General features: G+C 39.2%; 1 protein-coding gene across 2 annotated transcripts in view; it reads right to left on the bottom strand.

Annotated features, from left to right (window-relative positions):
* tubgcp3 (tubulin gamma complex component 3) overlaps positions 1-24,723 on the bottom strand; it is a 65,935-nt gene that overhangs the window by 31,948 nt on the left and 9,264 nt on the right. For both annotated transcript variants that reach the window (XM_048533425.2, XM_048533424.2), the window contains exons 3-10: positions 22,958-23,025; positions 18,512-18,589; positions 14,157-14,371; positions 11,311-11,477; positions 9,775-9,893; positions 8,690-8,815; positions 8,101-8,169; positions 33-165 (exon numbers count right to left, since the gene is read on the bottom strand). In XM_048533425.2, coding sequence (XP_048389382.1) covers positions 33-165; positions 8,101-8,169; positions 8,690-8,815; positions 9,775-9,893; positions 11,311-11,477; positions 14,157-14,371; positions 18,512-18,589; positions 22,958-23,025 — 975 coding nt within the window. The remainder of the gene's footprint in view (positions 1-32; positions 166-8,100; positions 8,170-8,689; positions 8,816-9,774; positions 9,894-11,310; positions 11,478-14,156; positions 14,372-18,511; positions 18,590-22,957; positions 23,026-24,723) is intronic.

Below are 24,723 nucleotides of genomic sequence, written 5' to 3'. Positions count from 1 at the left end.
ATGGTGCAGAAACCTTAAACATCCTGACTGACCCTGGCAATGATCAACAAGTGATGCAAGTGTCTTCAGCCTCATCTTGGGATCATAGGTCCAAATCAGCAGGCGGCGGAGTGTTAGGTTACTTTCCAGACCAACATTTACACCTTGGTCATCTTCCACTTGTATCTGTGGGTTTCAGTTTGAAAGAAAATGGCAAATAAATTTCAACTTATAAATACATAAATTACAGGAACTCAACGCATTCAATCCAGGACTCAAGAGCATTTATTTATCGTCTTCCTTACACGCTTGCTGAGTTTGCCTTTCAATAAATATTAATAAATCCCAAATGCATTCTTCTAATGTATCCAATTACTTGTTTCATAACATCATAATGCCCTTCTGTCAATCCCAAGACATTGTCCCTGTTCACATGCTTCCTTCCTTTCACGCTACATAGGGTCAGCACAATGTTTGTTGATCACTCGTTATTTAGATTCATCAGATGGTTTTATAGTGATGGAGGGGGCATCAGCTAATGCTAGGACTCAGGAACGGTGGTTCAAAGGAGCAGAGAGACCCTTGAAGCAGACAGAAAAATTTAAGTTCTCCTCAGAAACTCATCTCCATTCCAGGAAGGAAACTGGTAGGTATTATTCCCTTGGCTCTTGTGGCTGGACATTGATTTAAGAGCTTAAAAACATTACAAAGATAATAAGCATTTTAGAACTTGAATTGAAAGAATTTGTCCACGTTCTATTGAGTTAAAATAGGTCTGGGAAGCTCACAGCCATGATTGGCACACCCTACTCTACATGGGGAAATTCTAGATTCATTGGGTGCCTCTGCAAGTGTTAGGGACTCATTAGTGAGGGGTTAAAAAAATTTGGCTTAGCAGCAAGACAGAGAGTGGATATAATGGGCATGTTCCCCAATAGGTGGTAACTAGTACTGTCACACAGGAATCTCTCAAAATACATGATCCATTCAATTAGATATTTGCGTAAAACTTTATGCCAAAACTGTAATTGCCCTCAAACATTTTATGAGCCCAAGGCATACAAGGTTTGATCATTACCCTCAAAGCTGAATGATTCTTCAGATATCTCACATGTTGACTCCTGGGCACGATTCAAGAAAAAAAAAGTGTCGTTTGCTACGAAGGCTCTATCTTCTTCTTGTTAAATCACTTAAAATCAAAACTTATAACCCATATTTCAATTCATTTTTTTCCAGAATTTAAATTACTTATATGTTTCCTTCCCTTCTCTAGTCAGCTTTTTCAAAGTCCAACGAGTACTTTCAAATTCTGGCAGCTTTCTGCAACACAATTCACAATTTTTCAACCTTTCAAACTCAACATGTTCCCTTAAAAAACAGTAGATAGGTGGATGAAATCCAGTTTGAATATTTATTTCTGCCATCCTTCACACCACCAGATTAATATTCTGGCTTTCTCAAAGAGCTTTCATCCAAAAATAACTAATACAATTTTGACTATAAGCCTGGGGACATTTTACTATGTTAAAGACAGAATGTAAACTCAGTTTATTGTCAAAAAATCTGACAGACTTCCAACAAGAAAATTTTACATGTAAAAGCAGAGCAAAGGCTGCATTATTAACCTGTAACCTTCAATGTCTTACAAGGGATTTCAGCTATCAATAGATCAAATTGCAAAACAAAATGAGGAAAATATCTTTCTATAAATTCAACCAGAAATGTTAATCTACAAATAAAACATGGAAACAGTTAATGGAATTATATTGTGGTTATTTGTCAGCCACAGACTAACCATTACTGTCTTATAAGTAACGATCATGGGCTTAAACCTTGAAAATGCATTTGTGACTTAGTGCATCTTTAATCCATTTCCATTCTAACTATAAATATTTGATGTTTCAAACTGTTCTGTTATATCAAGACATTATTCTACTTTTTCCACTGTACCACATGTAACTCTTGTCCTCTAAACACAGTGCCAGAATCTACTAGTAGTAAAGGACCTTTTGCAGGGATATCTTCAATAGCAATGAAAATGCAGGCAAAGTAAAATGCAAACTTTATAGGTTATAAGGTGCCTGTTCTGTAGCAAACGGCAACTAATGTGGGGAAAATGCGCAATAAACTCGGGTAAGGAAATATCATACACAGCAGTGCTTAATTTGATCTGAAGGACTCAAATTCTCCTTCCATAAATGGCAGCCAACTTATCTGTTGAGTACAAAATCTGAACTGCTGGTGTAAGTGTAGCTGATCGCCACTTTGAAATGTGAAGAGAAAGCAATACTGGAAATTCAAATTAAATAAATGATGAGTTTTAATGAATAAATAATTATACAATCAAAATACTTTTAAAAAACCAAACTATTCATCTGACACAGCGCTCAAATTCATTGAGTCACTTAACTATAGCATCGTTATTAGAATCAGATGTGACACTTTCACTTACAAAATCATTTCTTCACAACAAACCATCTTCCAAACCATCCACCAACTTGGATAACCTACATTTTGAGCAACTTGATGCCAATACTAGCAGCTTATGACTTGACGGTAAAACAGAAAACATCAAGTGGGGTGACATATTATACTTTCCTGCGTGAAGGTTTTTATTCTCCATTAAGCATTTGCATCAAACGGCATGGGTGGACATGAGCTTTAAAAGACTCACTGAGGCACACTTAAAGATTAAACTGTTGAAGTCAGACCCACGTATTTAACAGTGATTTGGGTGTTTTGTCCGCAGATGCCTTTTGATTTCTTTAAATGAATGGGACCTGAACATTGTCTATAGTAATACCCTGTGGTTTACTACTACTTCTTCCAATGTAGTACATCTATTCATTCTGGATGCGAGATTGCTCGCTGAGCTGGAAGGTTCGTTTTCAGACGTTTCGTCACCATTCTAGGTAACATCATCAGTGAGCCTCCGACGAAGCGCTGGTGTTATGGCCCGCTTTCTATTTATCTGCTTAGGTTTCCTTGGGTTGGTGATGTCATTTCCTGTTCTTTTTCTCAGGGGATGGTAGATTGGCTCCAAATCAATGTGTTTGTTGATGGAGTCCCAGTTGGAATGCCACACTTCTAGGAATTCTCGTGCGCGTCTCTGTTTGGCTTGTCCTATGATTGGGACAACACATCCATCCAAGTGGTGTCCTTCCTCATCTGTATGTAAGGATACGAGTGATAGTGTGTCATGGCATTTAGTGGCTAGTTGATGTTCATGTATCCTGGTGGCTAGCTTTCTGCCTGTTTGTCCGATGTAGTGTTTGTCACAGTTCTTGTAAGGTATTTTGTAGATGACGTTCGTTTTGTTTGTTGTCTGTATAGGGTCTTTTAAGTTCATTAGCTGCTGTTTTAGTGTGTTGGTGGGTTTGTGGGCTACCCTGATGCCAAGAGGTCCGAGTCGTCTGGCAGTCATTTCGGAAATGACGTTGCAAGAACTGTGACAAACACTACACCGGACAAACAGGCAGAAAGCTAGCCATCAGGATACACGAACATCAAATAGCCACAAAACGACATGACCCACTATCACTCGTATCCTTACGTACAGACGAGGAAGGACACCACTTTGATTGGGACAACACATCCATCCTAGGACGAGCCAAACAGAGACACGCACGAGAATTCCTAGAAGCATGGCATTCCAACCGGAACTCCATCAACAAACACATTGACTTGGAGCCAATCTACCATCCCCTGGGAAAAAGAACAGGAAATGACATCACCAACGCAGGAAATGACATCACCAACGCAAGGAAACCTAACCAGATAAATAGAAAGCGGGACATAACACCAGCGCTTCGTCGGAGGCTCACTGATGATGTTACCTAGAAAAGTGACGAGATGTCTGAAAACTAACCTTCCAGCTCAGCGAGCAATCTCACATCCAGAACCTCAAACTGAGCTACAAATCTTCTCTAAACTCGCTAACATCTATTCATTGCTTGTGGTCTCTTCTACGTTGGATAGACCAAATACAGTCCAAGTGATTGCTTTACGCAATACATTTGCTTAGTCCATGACCAATACCAGAAACTTCCTGGCACTTGTCATTTTAATATTTGACTTTGCTTCCACTGATTGGTATTTCTGTCCGCAGCCTACTATTGTTTCAATAAAGCTCAACGCAAGCCTGAAGAGCAGCACCTTATCTTCTGTCTCATCAGTCTACAGCTATACAATTCCATGTTATGTTCCACAAGTATACATTAGAACTCTTGCTTCTATCTTGTAGTGTGTGTTTTTTTGCTACTTGTTCCTTTCTTTATGCCTTCATGTTACGTTCATGTTATGTAGCTGTCATACCTCATTTGGAAATGGCCTTTGTTTTCTTACTGGATCCATTACCACTCATTGGGCTTTCATTTCAGAATTTTGTGATTCCATCTATCATTTATTTCACTCTGCTCCATAACAGATGTCCCCTTACACTGGTTTAAAAACCCTGTCATTTGGGGAGGCAATGGCCTAGTGACATTATCGCTGGACTGTTAATCCAGAGACACAGATAGTGTTCTGGGGACCCAGGTTTGAATCCTGCCACAGCAAATGTAGAATTTGAATTCAATAAATATCTGGAAATAGAGTCTAATGACGACCAGAAATCCACTGCTGATTGACAAGAAAAACCTATCTGGTTCACTAACGTCCTTCAGGGAAGAAAACTGCCATGCTTACCTGGTCTGGCCACGTGACTCCTGACCCACAGCAATGTGATTGACTCTGAACTGCCCTTTGGGCAATAATTGCTAACTGCCCAGAGGCATCCTCATCCCATGAATAAATAAAGAAAAATGTCCATTTTTCCTTAAATTTGATGAAAGGTCAATCTGAAATGTCTGCTCTGCTGCTCTCAGAGATGATGACTGATCTGTTCAGTACTTCCAGATATTTTTTCTCCTGATTAATTAAGCCGTATTCTTTGAACAGGCCATCAGGACATAGACTTCCCATGCCTCTGATTGGATGGATGAAGGTAAAGTGAATTTGTTAATCATTATAGATATGCACAAAATTTCAGGGAATTTGATTTTTGAAAATCACCAGAGAGTTTAATTTCATTCCATCTGCTTTTCAGGCTGGTATCACCCTGTCTAACATTCTCTAGCTTATACTGGAACTGTTTTTGAACTTTCCAATTCCACAGTTGGGCTGCTGGATGTATCAAAATTCATGCATGTTTCGTACAGGTTGCCAACGTATCACTGTGGCACTCATGCTCTGGCCACTGTCAGAAGAATAATTGGAAACAGATCTGACATTGAAACCTTTTGACGGTCTCTGAGCAACTTTAGTCTTTTGCTGCCACTTTCATTCTGCCAAACAGCTGTGGCAAAGAAACAGGCCTGGTTTGATTTGGCTTACGCCTGGTGCATTTTTTATTCGCACATAACCATTCTGATCATTTGAGGGCTAATAGGTGCTTCTCAAGTCAGGCCAATTGAGAAGTCCCTGTTCTTATGATACAGCTAAGTCTTGGGCATCTTCAGGATGGATTTTGTAAGAGTACAGCTAAGCCTTTCTGAACATGATCAGTCATAAGTTTCATGCCTTTTAAAAAAAAATTCAGCTTGTCTATTCCTACCACATTCCTGCCCAGTATACACCATCTGTCTCCTCGTGCCCACTTAATCCATCCAAATCCTTATGCAGTCTCTTTGAAGCCTCTTCCAACTTCCACTCTCACCTAGCTTTGTGTCTGCACCAAACCTAGACATTTCTCTCAGTCTCTTCATTCAATTCATGAATATAGACAGCAAGTAGAAGAAACCCCAGCACTGATCCTTGTGGTATTCTACTTGTCACAGCATGCCTATCCGAAAATGCCTCATTTATTCCTACTCTCTGCTTCTCAGCCATGCTTTTATCTCACTCCAAATTCCTCAGCCTTTATCTTCTTTATTAACCATTCATGGTGAATTATTAAATACTTTTTTTTGAAATCCAGGTATACTGCTGGTTCCCCTTTATCTCTCCTACTAGCTGAATCTTCAAATAACTCCAATTTATTGAATAATATTTCCTTTATAATGAATCATGTTGACTTGTTGTAATTATATTACAGCTGGTCTAAGAGCATTATTAGGATTTTCTTAACTAGGTTCCAGCATTTTCTGGACAACGGATATCAGGGTAACTGGTCCATAATTCACTTTATCCCTCTTTCCCATTTCTTGCCAAATTCCAATCTGTTGTGACTGCTCGAGAATCGAGGAAATATTGCAATTCATGATCAGTGTATTACCCACTACTTTAGATATAGGTCACCTGGTCTTGAGAATTTGTATTTTAGTTCCTTAAAGCTCTCCATTTCTTCCTCTCTGCTAATATTACTTTCCTCTGTCATATTAACACCCAAGTTATCATTCATTCCTGCTGTGTAACTTATGTCATCACAGAAGGCACAGACAAAATACTGGAACTCTCTCCATGTAACATCACTTGGATTTACCCAATATAAACAGGCTGCAGCAGTTCAAGAAGGCAGTTCATCACTACTTTCTCAAGGGTAACTAGGAACTAGGGATGGGCAATAAATGCTGGCCCAGTCAGTAATGCCCACATTTCATGAATAACAAAGAGAGTTGACATAGTAGGTAACGTGCAGAGAGTGGAAATAGGCAAAAACATAAAATTTGGCATAGGGGTACGTGGCGCCAAGCAGTTGGGTTGAAGGAGATAATGGGAACTGCAGATGGTGGAGAATCCGAGATAACAAAGTGTGGAGCTGGATGAACACAACAGGCCAAGCAGCACCTGTGCTCCTAAGATGCTGTTTGGCCTGCTGTGTTCATCCAGCTCCACACTTTGTTATCTCAGCTGGGTTGAGGGCATGGGTTGGAACAAATGGAGTAAAAAGGGAGTTATGGAGTTGAGCAGGAGCAAGTGCTAAAGGAGTATTTTATTCTGTATTCTTTTATTTTTGATCACAGAACTGGAGCCCTCAGGCAGGCTTTCCACCTATCCTGTCTTGGTATATGGAAGCCCCTGAGCTCTGTCTGGCACAGTTCCAAATACAGTCCAGCCCTTGGGCCATAAGCGGGGTGACATGGCAGCCACATTTCAAGATCAAATTTGTGGAGCTGGAAATCTTCCTGTCTCTGCATACCCAACCTGGGAATAAATGTTGCAGCCTAATTTTAATCACCATTGCATGGGGGCTCAAACTCAGTTTGGAATTGGAAGTAAAAAGAAGCCTTAAGATTTGAATCTAGAAAAAGAAAAACCTACAGTGGTCACCACATTGAAAGGAAATTAGCTGTCAGCTTAGAAAGAGCTGTAAGGAGGCTGTGCAAACAAACTAGTAAAGCGGTCTTTGCATGCCAAAGCCAGGACAAGTAGCTGAAAAGTCCGCGATTACGAGGTTGTCAAAAGAAACTGTGGACAGTTGCATGGTTAGAAGTTGAGAAGGATCCCAAAATATATCTCAGACCTTGGACAGTAATTGGGACACTGAAGGTAATTTACAGTGAATTCAGGGAGTATGGTTGGCTCCAAATAACTGAACTGAATAGACCTTCGTGATTCTTGTAAAATTTACAGAGATTGTGGGAACTCTTTTTGGAAGCAGGAATAAAAGTAGAACTGAATTTATAACACAATACCTTGGAAAGACTTGTGCTACATTGTGGCATCTGGTCTGCCTCATTTCTCTTTATCTACAGTAAAGTTTAATTTTATTTAAAAACGTGAAATTTTGTGGTGCAATTTTTTTCCAGTTAATTACAGGGTGTTTAGCTTTCTCCATTAACATGCCTGTCTCTAAGGCAATTTTAACAATAGTAAGGTTAACAATCCTGTACCACTAACATGATCCACTTTCACAGAAGGAAAATACTTTCAATTTACAGAATATGTATAGACAAGACAGTCTAACAAGGAGATACACAGGCAGAATAGACATTGAGATAGTAAAGTTTGAAATTTAAATTTCACAGGTAGTGAAATAAAAATCTACACAACCAGGGCTGGTGGACACATTTACAGCCATATAGATAAGCAAGTCTTGTAGCCAGCAGAAAAACACAGAACCAATCAGCCCAAACGTTAAGACCCAGCTTGGAGGTATGAGTATCTGTGAAGTGTTAGAGAAGTAATGTATTTTCTTTTTACCTGGGAATGCAAAACGGACAATAATCTGTAATATTCCTTCAACTCCTGATGCAAGGAAGCACAAAAGCTCTGTAGGAATAAGAATTTGGATAAAAGGCTGAAAACAATAAAAACTGTTTTTTCCATAATTTTACAGTGCACATTAGTTTACTAATTAGTTATGGTAAATATTTAAATGTCAGGATGAATCAAAAACGTCTAAAAATATTCAAAATTACAGACAGAAAGAATGCAGATTGCTTCAGAATTATTTGTTTGTTCCACTTAAAACAAACCGACAATCAAAAATGCCATGTATGCCAAACAGGCAAGGCACTAAAACCAAATAAGTGGAACATTTAAAACAGACCTCAAAGAATTCATTTTATGAGTGTATAGCATACCATCATTGGGAATTCTTTTCCAACAGCTGCCAAATTGGGGATTGAAGATGAACAGAACTTGGCAAAGGCCTTCAAACTTTGACAAGGTGAGCAAAGCTCTTTGTACTTTACAGATAAATTTTGTCCGTTAATCCTCAACCTTTCCCAGTGTTTTCTTCCCTGTGTCTGTTCAGAGGTACAGACGCTGCAAGGTGAATGCAACATACCTGACCCACTAGACCAAAGGCACGGTCCAAGCATCTCTGATCGGTGTACTTTCTTATTTTGTTGTGAAGCCATCCAAGTTCTGCTAACCTACTTGCAGTATCCCTCAAAGATTTCGACAGTCCCGTCTGTACAAAACCAAAAAGAAATTGTGTTGGTAGACAACAGTGCAATTTTGGAGGCAAAAAATATCTGGCTGCTTCCCAAAACTTCCTCCTGAATGGCCACCAGTACATTTCAAAGTAAATTGCATATGAAGAGGTTTTCGCATATTTAAAAAAAAATGTTCCTTTTGGTACAGTTGCCAGTAGCTTAATGCAATTTTTTAAGAAAAGATGAAGGGGAGACTAAATTCATTGAAAGAAAAAGGCCAAAAAGAAATAAGAGGAGGTAGGCATTTTGCCCATCAGGTCTGTTCCTTCAATGAGATCATGAGCGACCCGATAATTCTCAATTCCACTTTCCGGCCCTTTCCCCATAACCCTTGATTCTGTTACTGATTTAAAATCTGCCTGACTCAGCCTTGAACGTTGTCAACAACCTAACCTCGATAGCCCTCTCAAGGATGGGTTAAAGAATTCCACAGATTCACTATCCAGAGAATAAATTTGTCCTGAACACTGTTTTAGTTTGTTAATATTCTGGAAATTTAGAGCAGTTTTAGTTGACTTTCCCTACTAGAATTTCTGTTGTTTAAAATGTATGAAAACATAATCTCAAGCACAGCCAAAGCATGGGTGAAAGACAGAAAGGAAATATATCATTGCCTCGAGTTGTAGATTATTTATATGCAACAATTAACTGGTTAGATTCCTGAGCTAATTCTTTGGTAATCAGTAAAGAAAACAGACTAATAATGCTCTGCATTTCCTGATTATTGACACCCATATTCAGAGAAAATGACATCTCTCCCAATTCAGACAATGATTCTCAACACTCCAGTAAACGTTCCCTCAGAACTTCATTGAATGATACATTTGGTTCATCAAAGGATAAAAGAATGAAAAAAAAAGTGGCTGAAAATATAAATGCTAAATATCATGCAAGAATGTATATTTACACCAAATATTCAACTAAGATCAGTTACCTTGGAATCAATTTTATAGCAGTTTTCGGAATTACACATTTTAATGGATTTGCCATCAATTCCTTGGAGGACATATAGAATATCTCTGACTAGTGCTGCCTCTGTCACTTCTGAAGATGCTGAAAAAACATGACAGACCAGGACTGAGATTTCATGCAATTCTCTTTAAGGCTACATTTATAGTTAAATCCTAGGGCAGAGAGTGATGATGGCCTCAGTAAGGTTCAGCAAAGTAACATATCTTTCAGCATGACACAAAGCCTGGGGTAATCCTTGTGATGAATTTCAATAAGGTGAGTTTAACAAGGAACATCAACTGCCAAGACATGGTAGACAGCAGTAAACACCTGTGAATTGCACACATGGGATGTATCGCAAATACCTGGCTAGAATATCCCAGCAAGGCTATGAACACTGCTTTCCCGGTTCTCTACAAAAGTGTCAGCATGGTTCAGTGGCAGTGTTCTTGCCAAAGCCAATGCAGGATTCAACAATTAAAAATCAAAGCTGAGTTTGCATTCAGCACTAAGGAAGTGTCACACTGTTGAAGATGCCAGCTCTGAGATGAAATATTGAACAAAAATCCCATCTACCCTCTCAGATGAACATAAAACATGCCATGGCACCAATTCAAAGAACAGCCAGTGTTTTCTTTCCTCATCCTGACCAATATCTACACATTAACTAACATCACAAAAACAGACAATACAGCTATTTTCTCAATGCCACTTGCATGAGCTTGCTGTGTGCAAATTGGTTACAGCATTTTCTACATTATAGCAGCTGATGAGATACCAAAAATAATTAATTGGTTATTGCATTCATTCACTGGGTCTCAACTTCCTAATAGCTCACAGAAGTTATTTATTTAACTGAAGGGGTGTGTGCCAATTACAGAACAATAGGACCACAACATATAGTCAAATAGACGAGTTGTCAAATAGTTGTCGACGTTTCAAGAATGTGGATAGCATCATGTGATTCAGGGCAAATAACCTGGAACAAAATTATTCTTCCACTATGCGTTTTGGGCCACAACGACCAGGTTCATCATCAACATTGCCAGTAGGAACTTAATAAAAACAGAAAACACTGGAGAAATTCAACAGGTATGGCAGCTTCTGTGGAGAGAAACAGAGTTAACGCTATTATCAAGTATGGCTGTTCATTCTGAAGAGAAGTGATACTGGACTCAAGACATAAACACTGTTTTTCTGCCTGAAGATGCTGCCAGACATGCTGAGTTTCTCCAGCATGTTTTTATTTCAGATTTACAACATCCAGTTTATTGCTTTTATATGAATAATATGGTAATCACTAAAAGAAAGGTAAAGTCAGGATTTTCCACAGTGCTTCACAGCACATGAAGTACTTTAAAGAGATGTCCTATTGTTGAGTTACAATTCGCACAAAGCAGGGTTCCACAAAAACCAATGTCATAATAAGATGATAATCCGGTTATCTGTTCTGAAAACCTCTTCCCATGTTGAGGTGCTGGCTCTTGACCAGCAAATTAAGTATCTACTGAATACTCACATCCATGTTCTCCTTCACGTCTCATTCTTGACACATTGCGGGAGATGGAGCTTGGAAGGCCCTTTGAGGTAGGTAACGGAGGTTGAGCAGCAGAAAAAGCCCATGCAAACCGTGAACCTAACTGCTGTCTCACAGTATCTGCTGTTCCTGTAGTTTGGTATGTTTGTCTGATTAAAATACAAGCACACTCATTAGAAGTTACTGTTTATAGGATATTTTGCAATTTAAAACCCATTACTTATTTGACAGAAATAACTGTGCAGTTCAGTATCACTGAAGTTACCAAAGAACTGCTTGAGCTTTTGGCCACACATGCAGACACCAGATCTTGAAAGCTGTGTTGGGAAGCTTTGAGAGAGACAGAGGGACAGGATTTGCAGTAAGGAGAGCATCACCACTCAAAAGCAAAGATGGGAAGATGTTAGAATGGCCGCAGAAAAGATTTACAAAAAAATGTTTCCAAAAATATGGAATTTGAGCTATAAAAGCATATTGGAGAAAATAAAACTGTCCACTCAAAGGGGGAGAAGAACAGTTTGGGTGGACTGGTCCAAAATCAAGAAGGGTCCGGATGGAGTACATAGGACCATTCTCACTAATTGAAAGATCAAGAGCCAAAGGACAACAATTTAAAGGCAAATGGTGAATGCCCAAACATTTCGTGGGGAAAAAGGTTATTACACTGCAAGTAATTAATGATCTGGAATACACTGCCTGAGAGCGCGGTTAAGGAGATTTAACTGTGGCTTTCGAAAGGTTCTTGGAAAATTCTCTGAAGAGAAAGAAAAAGTGCAGGGCTAAGGGAAAATTTGGGGGAAGCTGAATTGCTCTTATACGGAGCCAGCACAGCCAAGGTGCGTTAGAATACTTGTAGCACAGAATGTAGCAATTTATGAGTCTATATCCTTTCCATTTGATTGATACGCTCCAGGTATCCACTGAAATATTGACTGCTGACGTATTCCCTGTGTCAAACTCTGCTTCATTTCAAACACACACACACCCTCACACTTTTCAAGCACCTCTACTTAACTGCACAAATTAACAAGTGTTACGAAGTTGAGCAGGGTACATGTGAATTGGAAGGCAGGAAGCTAGAATTTGTTTGTAAAAGTGATAGGGGAGAAGAGTGCGTGGTTTTCTAAGCTTGGAGATTTACACAGAAAATGTGTCTGTAAGCAGCTGAATGGGTACAGCCAGTTCTGAAATTGAAACATGTAACAATTGGCTGTGAGATTGGAAACCTTGGGCTTATTTTGAAGTTTTGACAACTAGCTAGAATGAGCCAATTAATTTAAACCAAGCACTTAGTGACTGAAAGCCAACTGAATTTAAACCTGATGGTTTTGACAACCTTGGGCCGATGCCATTGTAAGAAAATTGACATGTCATTCAAGGCATATAAGGAGGGGGTTTTTGAAAACTAAAAAAAAATCGTTGAGTGAAACACCATCTGAGAAATTAGCATCTAGCTCTCACAAGAGATCACTAAGCTCTCTCAGAAAGCACGATTTTATCCATAAAAAGGTACCACAGCACTTCCAGCTAAGAATCCTCACAGAAGACTTCACCGAAAAAATGTCCCTGACAGCCGGATCAGTGCAAAAAAGGCGTTTATGACTCGAGGACAGAAGAAAGGCATGTAGACTTTGAAAGATTAAATTTTAATTTATTTTCATATTACTTCGGTTTGTATAACTGGGGCTTGTGTTTATTGGAACAGCATACCACGAGAATTTAGTTCAGTTAGGGAATACTTTGTAGTTAAGAGGGAAGTGTTCGGTTTATTATTAATTCTGTTAATTTGTTCACTAGGTTAAATAAATAAATAATTACTGAATACTTCTAAAGTGAACATCAGGGATTTTCTTTCATTTAAATCAGTCTTTTTAACAGATTAGAATGGCAAGGCGAGCTTCTCCGAGTGTTTTGGGTTTAATTAATAGAGGAAAACCTCCACTCCCGCCATAACAGATTAGGGGCTCGTGTTTCGGTTTAATTATCCAGAGGTGTTCAATGCCTCTCTGTAACACAACAGTTGAAAGAGGGGAATTCAGTAGAAAAGAAGAATCAAAGAAAAATGTCACTAAAAATCCTAAATCTGAAGTTTGGAAAATGTCTCTAACTTTTGCTGTTAACACTGATTACTGATTATTGGACATTTTCCCAGAAGAAAAGCATAAGCAAGAACCTAAACTGGAATATTTTTGAAAAAGTTAGGAATCAAGACTGCAAGCATATGGAACGTGTAGGTGCATCAGAAGCCACCATAGGGACCAAACAGTTTATCCAATTTAGAAGTTAACTTGTCAATTCTGCTGAAAATGAACACATTTTGAGGATTCCTTTAGCCTGAGTTGAGGGAGGGTTTCTGAAGTTTGCAACTGCATATGAAATTATTGTCTGTCATAGCTAGCCTTAATTTGCACACCTAACCCACCCAATCTCATAGCCTCCAGTACAAGATGAGGCAGTCAAAAGTTCAGAGATTTTATTTCACCTTTGTAAAGATTAAAAACAAAAATCAAGAAATCAAGTGTTTCTTTTTTGATGACATTAGATGATGTATAACTTCTCTATAACTGCCATCACATCCCACAAAAAGGTGGATAAGAAAAACATTCAATCGGAAATTCACAAGCTTAGTACGGTGTGTTCTTGGTCAGCAATTAAAATCTTGCAATGGGCACTGGAAAAACTCCAAACAGCAGCTCTGGCTTGATGAGGGCACCGCAAGCCCAAGTCTATACAAAGTTCTTGTCACTGGATTGGATATTATTGCATATCATCCTTAAAGATTTTGCATTCATATTTTACTTTAACTCACAGATCAGAAGGTTACTTACCCAGGTAATAAAGACTGAGGAGTTGGGGTTGGTCCATTTAAGCCATATATACTAAGACTACCAACTCCACTGCTTCCAATGCTGCCAGCACTCTGAGATGAGGGAGCTCTATCAGGATAAGACAGTGGCAGACTCTGGGGTCTTGAGTAATAATAAGGGGTAGAATGAGCATCTCTTGGCAATGCTTGAGCAAATAATGCTGCATAATTAGCAACCTGAAAAATAAGAATAATCAAGCATTAGACAAGATGGTAATAGCATAACAAAATGCCAATATAAAATTCAAGTTGATCACAGCTTCTAGAGTACATTATCTCATTGCAGTGAATGTATGGATAATCGTACCGGATATAGGAAGTGTATTAAGGATTCACTGGTGGTACTTTAAACTTCAAAACTGCAGAGTGGAACAGAGGCTTTGATTCTATGTTCCAGATATAAAGTGAATTTCAACAGCATTGGGAGCTGTGGTGTATAGTTCATCAATACCAATCAGGTCATTACATCCGGATAAATTCAATATCAAATGTCTGGTCCCAGATCTTTCTTCTCAGCAGCTCAAACACAAGTCAAAGAAAGAGTGAGCAGATCTGTACATGCTGTATATAGTCTGACAGGAACAGGGAGATAATGTTGAAACTGTATTATAATTGGTTAGGTCAGAGCAAGATATTGTGTGCAATACTGTTAAAAGGCGGATGTGACAGCACTGGCGAAGAGATGTTGCCTGGGCTGGAGAGTTTCAGTTAAGGAGAGAGATTGGAAAGGCTAGGGTTGCTTTGCTTAGAGCAGACGATATCAAGAGGGGACATGATTGAGATGTTAAAATTACGAGGGGCATACATACAGCAGTGAGGAAGAAACTTTTCATTTTGACGAAAGGCTCGGTGATCAGGGACATAAATTTAAGTCCTTTTAGAGGAGATGTGGGGAAAAGCTCTCTCACCCAAAAGGGTGTTGGGAATGTGGAACTCAGTGCTCTAAGTGTAGGAGAGGCAGAAATATACTATGTTCTATTTAAGAAGCATTTAGGGATGCTAATGCACACAAGGATATGGTCCAGGAGCTGGAAAATGGGATAACAGGTAGGTGGCTATTTTTGACTGGTGCAGAGACGACACACTGAAGGGCCTCTGTGCCATAGATCTCTACGATGATGGCTAAAATAGATAAACTGCTATCTCCATATATTGAGACATTATCTCAGGAGAAAACTTCAATGTATTATCATTCAACAAACAGGATTCTGCTTAACTCTTCGATATTGACCTCCCACTTTCTCAGATGACATCCACTTATGACAACGATAGGGCCACCTGACCTTAAATGTTGTGATAGCTGCCTCATCTGCCTCTCTCAGAACATAGAACCACTAATGAAATTTGGCAGGACCAACAGCAGCAGAAAGTCTGTTCAGCTCTTTTCTCAACCTTTAATGTAATCAACCCACCAGCAACCAATTGTGACCAAACTACAGAATTCTATTTTATTGAAGTTACTTCCCTGTCATCATGATGGGGATTGCAGCACTGCATACTTAAATCATTCAGTGGCCAAGCCATGAACATACATAAGTAGCTGCAGATTCACAGCTAACAATAACGAGGCGTTTATATCACAGATAAACAAAATGAATATATAAATACATATTTGATTGAAAGATGCTCAAAAAGCTGAGTATCTAGATAAAAGAATGTCATCAACTCTGTTCTTAATAGATGTTTGGGTGTTCTGACAGGTCTGTGCCAATGTTTATGCATCATACAAGTGTTCTTCCTCTCACTCAATCAGCGCACACATTTATTTTTCCAAGAGGCACTTATCTAGCTTTGCCTTAAACAATTTATATTTTTACAATGCATTTAATGTGATGAGATGCCCAAACGTGCTATATTAGAGCATTATAAAACACATCAAAGGACTGACCCACATATGGAGGTATTAGGATGGATGACCTAGAGCTTGGCCAAAGTTGGTAGTTTTACACAATGTCTTAAACGAGAAAAACAAGGTCAAGAAGCTGAGAGGTATTGGGAGGTCTGGATGGTTTTGAAAACAAGGAAGGAAATTTTAAATTGCTTGATCAGGACTTGCTGTGAGCTAAGATACTGGCAACAGAGCTGGCAATGACCCTAGGTTTACACAGGATGTAATGAGGGAGGCATGATCCCAGGTGTCTGTTAAAACAGTCAAGATGAGACATAACTAATGCATGATAAGGATTTTGGTGGCAGATGAACTAGGACGAGGCAAAGTTATGGAGATGGAAAGAGGTGGTCTTACTGATCGTACGTACAGGAAGTCGGAAGATCATCTTGAAATTAAGTCTGATTCTATGGTTGTGAACAGAATGGCTTTCAATCACATTGTTAGCAGTGACAGGAATGGAGATGGTCTCTTGGAGGTTTGGGATCAAAAACAATAGGTTCATTCTTCCCAATTCTATAATTGAAGAAAATCTCTAGATGTGGGAATAAATAGTCTGGTAACTTAGCAAAAGTAAGGTAATGTCACCATTGTTTTACCAGAGCATAGCGCAGCAGTCTCAGCGACAGAGAGAGATTCCTTCGTGGCAACCTCAGCTGGTGTGGGAATGAAACACACTGTTGGAATCTTTCTGCATCACAAACCAGCCATCCAGTGAGTTGTACTAATGCTTTATAAAGAGCTTCATTATAGCTCATGAAGTTCAAGCAACTTGGACAAACAAGAACCTGTAGCTGTGCTGTATTTGGATTTAGAGAAGGCACTTGACAACGTTATTATACAAAATAAGAGCTTAAAATGTGTGGCTAATATGGTAGCTTTGATACAGGACTACACCCTGCCCAAGATCTGGGGGAAGTGATGGCCCAGTGGTATTATTGCTGGACTGTTAATCCAGACATCCAGATAACATGCTGGGACCTGGGTTCAAATCCCACCATGGCATAGGGTCAAATTTGATTTCAAGAAATGTCTGGGATTACGAAACTAAAGATGGCCGTGAATCCATTGTCGATTGTCAGGAAAAACCCATCTGGTTCACTAATGCCCTTTAGGGAAGGAAACTGCCATCCTTGCCTGGTCTGGCCTACATGTGACTCCAGACCCACAGCAATATGGTTGACTCTCAACCACCTTCTGGGCAATTAGGGATGGGCAATAAATGCTGCCTAGCCAATGATGCCCTCATCCCATTAATGAATAAAGGAAACTTTGGAAAAGTAAAACCAATGCATCAACTATCTTGGCAGCCATTTCTTTTAGGAGCCGAGTCCCATCAGGATGTGAAGACTTTGCTAATTTCTACAGGATTGGTTACCTAACAGGAAATAACAGTTAAGTCATATTCCAGCGAGAAAGACAGACTCTAGGGGTGGAACATTACTTCCTTAACTAGTATGAACAGCAAGAAATAGTATCAATTTTTTATAAAAAAGTGTGTACAATTCAGCAAGGGTTACAGCAGACCAGAAGATTGGACAAATGTATATATTTTGTAAAAAGAAAGCAAAAGCAAAACACTGGGAAATAATGGGATAAATCAGCATGTAAGAGAAGCCTGTCTAAACACAAATAAAAAGTTAGACTTATCAGGACAGTCTGGGACTTCTTGAAGAAATGAGCAGCTTGAGGAGTGGCATGACAGAGGCTTTCATGGTCATAGAAAGGTCTGACATGCTCGACAGAGAGGAAGATCAAACAGGTCATTATAGAACTAGGAGTCACCAATGAGGTGGTCACTAATACAATCAATAGCATGTTCAGGAGAAACACCTATAGACAGAACATTCAGCAAATGAAATGTCCTATTGCAAGCAAAATTTGAGGCCAACAACATAGATGCATATAACTGAGCATATGAGAAAGAATACATACACTGGTGGACTTAAAGATGAAGAATGGTCTGGGGCATTAAGCACAGTATAAGGCAGAATGACTAGGCTATACAACAAGTATCGAACAAATGTGCAACAATCAGATTTCGCAATCAATTAAGTTCTGAACCGAAAAGTGGAATAACATGGAGTCGCTTCACTCAGTTGGCTGTTTTATGGTGCACAGTGACACCAACAGCATGGATTCGATTTACTCACCAATTTAGGTTATTATGAAGGTCTGGCCTTCTCAATGATGTTCCTTGCCTCAAATGAATTGACCCACAGGTTACTCTATCACCAGTCGTCTCTCTCTAATGAGAGAGCAGGCCTATGGTGCTCTGGAACAATGGCGACTTTACCTTGTCACATAACCTGGTACCAAGACATAAATCAACCATTTCTTCTACTTTAAATGATGTTTGAGCTGATTGTTAGTAGCTTCCTGACATGCTAGTACTTAGAATTACGATTCCAAAATATTTTTACTGATACCTTGCTTTGAGGTTTGCGTGGATCCTCACTCAGGCTTAGCAGGAGGTAGAGTACAGCCCATCTGTTTTTTATAATGCCCTAAGTGAAACAGAATACATTTGTTAAACAAAATAAGACAACCTTTGTTGAAATTATATATCACAAAGCAGAAGGAATCTAAAACACATCCAAATATTCAAAACAGAATAACAGCAGGTACTTCTACCCAATATGTGTTATAATTCAGATACTTCAATAAGGTCAAAATACCAACTATTTTCCAGAGAAGCTAAAAGAAGAGTGGGGAAGGGGGAAGAAAAGAAACACTTGCAATGGAGGAGGGGTGGTTCAGAAGAGGAAGAGACTAAATATCATTGAGAGAAAGAAGTATAATTCTAATGAGGCTGACGCATTTTGGAAACTTACGTCATTAGCTTGGAGACAGACATGGCTTTGGCACCAAGCTCTTCTTGAGCAATACCCAGACATAAAAAGATATTCATGACATAATTTTCCATGCATGAAGCACGAGATGCTGCAATTCAAAGATGCTCAAACAGGGAGTAAACATCAATTTGTATGTATACTATATGTAGAAAACATCTCAAGACACCTTGGTGGAGCATTATAATGCAAAACTTGGCACTAGTTAGTAAACAAAATTTGGCAAGGTAGACAAAAGCTTGGTCAAAGAGATAGGCTTTAAATAGGATCTTAAAAAATAAAAATCTGGAGGCTGATAAAGAGGTAACTCCAAAGTGCTGAAGGTACAGCACCAATTATAAAGCAAACAAATTTGCAGATGTTCCAAAGCACAACTAAATCAAAAGGGAATGGGAGGTTACAGCAATAGCGAAGTGTGAAGAATTAGGTATTTTGTTGGAAGGGCCAGAATTCTTATATTGAGGCACTGGTTAACTGGAAGCCAAATTAGGTCTGTGATTCAAGGGATTACAGGAGAATGGAATTTGATAGGAATAAGAACTGGCACAGTTGACATCAAGCTTTCTGACCAGTAGAATGCAAGAAGAGGGTGTCAAAAAGGTCATGTGTCCAAATAACACAAAGATAAAATTCTACAAATGCTGTAAATCTGAAGTAAAATCTTGAAATAATGGAAACTGTCAGTAGTTTAGGTAGTATCGGTGGAAGCATTTATGCCTGCCGTTTTGGGAAAGACCGTTGACCTTTGCCTTTAAATGAACAATGGGACGTAAAGGACAGTGGTGGGTTTTCCAAATAGAAAAGCTGCAAGGCCTGTGAAATTTGTTAAAGTAGAGAGTTTGGCAGCAAGAAAGAGTGCAAAAGAGTTTAGTATGTTATCAGCAGGTTAAAAGAATGGACCAGCAGATGGTAGGTACAATTTTATGTGGATAAGCATAAGATAAAGGGCTGTGGGAGGAAAACCAGTGAGTTAGAGTATACACTCAAATGGAGGGATGAGGAGTATGGATGTACAAAGGCACCAAGAGATTCAAACACATCATTCTTTGGAAGTATAAATAAAGTCACAAAAGCCAATAGCATTTGGTTTCTATTAATAGGGCCAGAGTACAAATACCAAGGAAGGGATGATGAATAATGCAAACAAATGACTGGTTCGGCCACAACTAGAAACTATGCTGCACTGCTGTTTCATTATGCAAAGTACATTAAAATCACCGGAAGCAAAGTACAGATTTACTCAATGTTGCCAAGAATGAGAAACTACACAAGAAATTTGAGAAATCTAACAAGTCAGTACAGTACCTTTGTTTTATAAATGTTTACTTTAAGGCCCACGCTCTATTTGCACTAGTGATCATGCTGATGATGGGTTGCAGCTCAACCACCAAAGGAGAGCAGATACAACCATCATCTTTATAGAGCAGTTTAATGTCAGAGGATGTGATTACCTTGAATCTCATTGACAGGTTCAGGAGGTTGAACAGGTTTCTATTGGTTCTATAGATTAATTGGATTCCAGTATGGATTGCACTGGGGTGAAGTGAAGCATCACAGTGAGGAGGATCTGGAAGCGCACTGGTGCAATGATACAACTTGACTCTTGTCCAAATGTGAATTGGATCTGCAGTGGGTCCATTGCTTAGTATCATAACTTGCATGGCATAATGGACCAGCCAGAAAATGGTGAAAATATCAAAGAATACTCTATAATTTCTTGCTGTCGACAGGAGCAAACAGTTTTGAGAGATCAAAGACTGCCATGTACAAGGGTTGATGCTGTTCCCTGCCTGGCTTTTATAGCGGTTGCGCAGTGAAGATCATGTCCACGGTGCCCCATCGAGGGCAGAATGCACAGTGTAACTTTAAAAAAAAAGATATTCAGCTATATTTGAGGATTCCCACAACAACTTTTCTTGTGGCTCATAGTTGGAAAATTCCTCTAGTTACTTCAGAGGTTAAGGAGAGATTTGATAAGAGGTGCTTAAATCTTGAGCTTTTGAGACAGTATATAAAGAAAGCTTATCACTGGCCTGTAGCCAATGAAGAGGCTTAAATGACATGAAACAAAAAAGAAGAGAAAAGGCAAGACTAAGGGATAAAGAAAGGATAGCAATTGAGAACCTCGAAACTTAGAAAACTTGAAGGAGCAGCTAGATTTCAGGATTAAAGAAAGTCATTGGGTGTGGACACAGAAACCAGGATAAACATAGGAACACAACGTCATGAAAAGTCATATTGCAAGCAATGAAAACAGGTAGATTGATTTTAACATGTACAGAAATGAATATTAACAACATTACAAATAAGCTGCTTGAACTTGGCGGTCATTACAGTTGGAATATGTTGCGTAAAAATTTCAGGAATATGGCTAATAACAAGGAATGGGAATAGCAAGAATGGGAATAAAAGGAATTATAAACCAATCGGAACAAGATGTGACACATTGATGTGCTCTAGACATCGTATAGACTAAAAATTGATTGTATGGGAGGTACAAATATTCATAATAGTTTCACTAGTCTGGACAGGCTTCTACGAGAACTAGTACTTGTTTTTACAAAGCTCCTTCAACATAATAGATGCCCCAAAGCAGTTCAAAGGAGCACAATCAAACAATATCTGACATCACCTCACATAAGGGAATGAGGATACACATTCAAAAGCTTGGTCAAACAGTTGCACCTTCAGGACCATCTTTAAAGGTGAAACAGAGTAGAGGCAGGGACAGGTTTCGTGGGAGAATTTACAGCACCTTCCATTGCAACCGCAGAAGGTGCAACATCGGTCTGTTTACTTCCTCCCTCCTCAGCATCCAAGATCCAAACATATCTTCCATGTGAAGCATTGCGTTACCTGTAGTTCTCATAACCTATTCTACTGCATTTGCTGCTCACAATGTGGTCTCTTCTACAGTGGGGAAATGAAGTGCAGACTGGGTGACCGCTTCGCAGAACACTTGCACTCTGTTCGCAAAGAAACCCTCAAGTTCCAGTTGCCTGTCAATTTAACACACCACCCTGCTGCCTGGCCAATATCTGTCTTAGGCTTGCCGCCGTGCTCCAGCGAAGCACAACAGCACATCATTTTCCATCTGGGAACCCTGCAGTCTTCCAGACTCAATATCAAGTTTGTAACTTTAAGGCTTGAGCTGTCCCAAGTCCTTACCCTGATGCCTACAACAAGGCCTTGTTATCATACTTTGCTATAACACACAACCCATGTTAGCCACTAACAGTTCCCACTAACAGCTATTCACCCTCGTAGACAGATCATTATCCACTCCTTTGTCTGACAGTTCATGTCTCTCTTTAGGCTCTCTCCCCACCTATCATTTACTCCGTACCCCCTCCCTCTACCCTGTCTTCTGCACATAAACCAAGATTTTCCTAGCTACCATCAGTTCTGAGGAAGTGTCACTTGACCCAAAACATCAACTCTGAATTCTCTCCACAGATGCTGCAAGATGCTGCTTAGCTTTCCCAGCAAGTTTTATTTTTGTCTCTAATTTACTGCATCCATAATTCTTTTGGATTTTATTTAGTGGGAGGTTTAGCTACTGCTGGAGCAGTGGAAACCTGGGATGAACGAGTGCACAAAATTGAAACAGTGCAAAGATCTAAGAAGCTTTAGGGCCGGAGGAGAGTAAAGAGATGATGAGGGGTAAGGAAAGGCCATGGAGAATTTTGAAAACAAAAGCAGAATTTTTACATTGAAGTGCTATTGAACCTGAAGCCAATGTAAGTCAAGAGAAAGGTGAAATGGTATTTTAATATCACATCTACTGATTAAGCATAATTTGTAAAGGGCAAGCAGTTTAGGGTCAGAGATAAAATGTGACATATTACTGCTAAGTGACGGATGTATCAAGAAGACTGAAAAAGAGACTATACTCATTTTGACCTGCTATGAACAAATAACATTAAGTCAAAATGAAATGAAGTTTAGTGGGATAGAGACTACATGCCCTAGAATTCAAAACGTCACTAGTTTTTTTCCATGCAAGAGCTCATTAAATCTTACCTGGGACTGCAGTTTACGGTGAAGTTCTGCAAACAAAGCAGCATCAGCCTCTCTCCTCTGCCTTGCCACTGTAAGAGAGAACATTAGCATAGAGAAATGTTCATCTTAAAGTCCCACAAGCAAAAGTTCATGAAGTAATGCACTCCATCTCAATTCTATGCACAAGCATGGGGAGACTTGAATTTTTATCAGTTCCATTAAGTTTGAATGGAAGTTAAGGAGCATTGTCACAAACCATAATTTATTCTTATCAAAAATCCATTAAAATGAATACATCTGTCATTGAAGGCTTTGCTTATATTGCCTATTTTCTGACCAAGTAGAAATCCAGCCACGATGTCCTACACCTCCTGCAGCCGCAACACAAGGGCTGAAACTTCCTTCACCAAAAAAAGGCAATGGTGCAGTGATGAGCACTAAATTAAGCATTTATTCCCAACGTTAAGTATCGTAACAAATTGAAAAAAAATACAAAGTACAGCCAAAGATTAATGGGAGGTCAAAGGTTGGCTGAATTTTTGAAACCAGCAAAAATGACTAAACACAAAACAGGAAAACCTGCTCTATGAAAGAAAGTTCGTTCTGGATATAAAAAAAAGCGAGGATTTCTACAAGTATATCAAACAAACAACAAATGGTAAATAAAGTCACATGGATAATGATTGATAAATGGATGATGTAGTTGAATTTCAAAAGGCATTCAGTAAGATGCCACATAAAATGTCACTTAGCAAGGTAACAGCTTATGGAGTTGGAAAAGTGTATTAGCATGGGAAGTGGATTAGTTATCTAACAACAAGCAGAAGGAAGATATAAAGCTTAAAGTTGGTAAAGTGTACCTAATGGAGTTGCACAGAAATCCATTGCTGGGCCTGAACTATTTACAATATCTTAATGACTTATATAACAGTAGCCAAAATGTGCTGATGACACAAAAGTAGGTAGCGATTTTAGTTGAGAAAGAAATACAGATAAGTATGTGGTGGCAGATGGAGATTGCGAAGGTGGCTTCTCAGTATTGAAGCAGAGGGCCTTCAGACCATCCTGCTGGGAAAAGGGTGTACACAGGGAGTGCACATCCATGCTGAAGAGGTGGAAGCCAGGACCACAAAACTGGAAATTAATGAATGATGTTAGAAGAGTCATGAACATAAGTAAGAAAAGATTGAAAAGAGTGAGGAATATGAAATAGCATCAAGACAGGAAGACATTAAGTTCAGTGGAGCAGGAACAGGTTTGAATTATGGGTCTGCCAGGGCAGTCCTGTTTGTGGAGCAGACTATGCGTGGTTGCAGGTGGTGGTGTGGGTTTGTGTTATGAGGTGAGAAGCTCTGGAGTGAGATCTCCAGTGGAGGTGAAGTCCATTTCGATCCTAGGAACTACAGCTTGATTGTCTTTTCCCTTTTCACCACCATAACTACTCTTTTGTCTTTTGCACAGGGCTTTTATACCATCTATCCCCTTGTTCCACCTCTGCCTCTGTCAAAAGTATTAAAAAAATGTTTTCCGACACAAGATTTTAAGAGGAGTTACACCAGACTCGAAGCAACTGTCTCTCTACAGATATTGCCAGAGCTGCTGAGTTTCTTTCCTACATTCTGTTTGTTTCAGACTTCATGCATTCGCAGTACTTTGCTTTTATTAGAAGTGTAAATTTTTTTCATCAGAGGATTGTTAGTCAGTGGAATTATCTTTCTCAGGGAACACTGGAGCCTGGTTTTTTTTTTAAATATTCAAGACTGAATTAGATGGATTTTTGTAAGGAA

The sequence above is a fragment of the Stegostoma tigrinum genome, chromosome 6 (genome assembly GCF_030684315.1).
Source record: "Stegostoma tigrinum isolate sSteTig4 chromosome 6, sSteTig4.hap1, whole genome shotgun sequence".
Taxonomy (NCBI): Eukaryota; Metazoa; Chordata; class Chondrichthyes; order Orectolobiformes; family Stegostomatidae; genus Stegostoma; species Stegostoma tigrinum.
The sequence above is the reverse complement of the archived record's forward strand: the minus strand, read 5'-3'. Positions and strand labels throughout refer to the sequence as shown.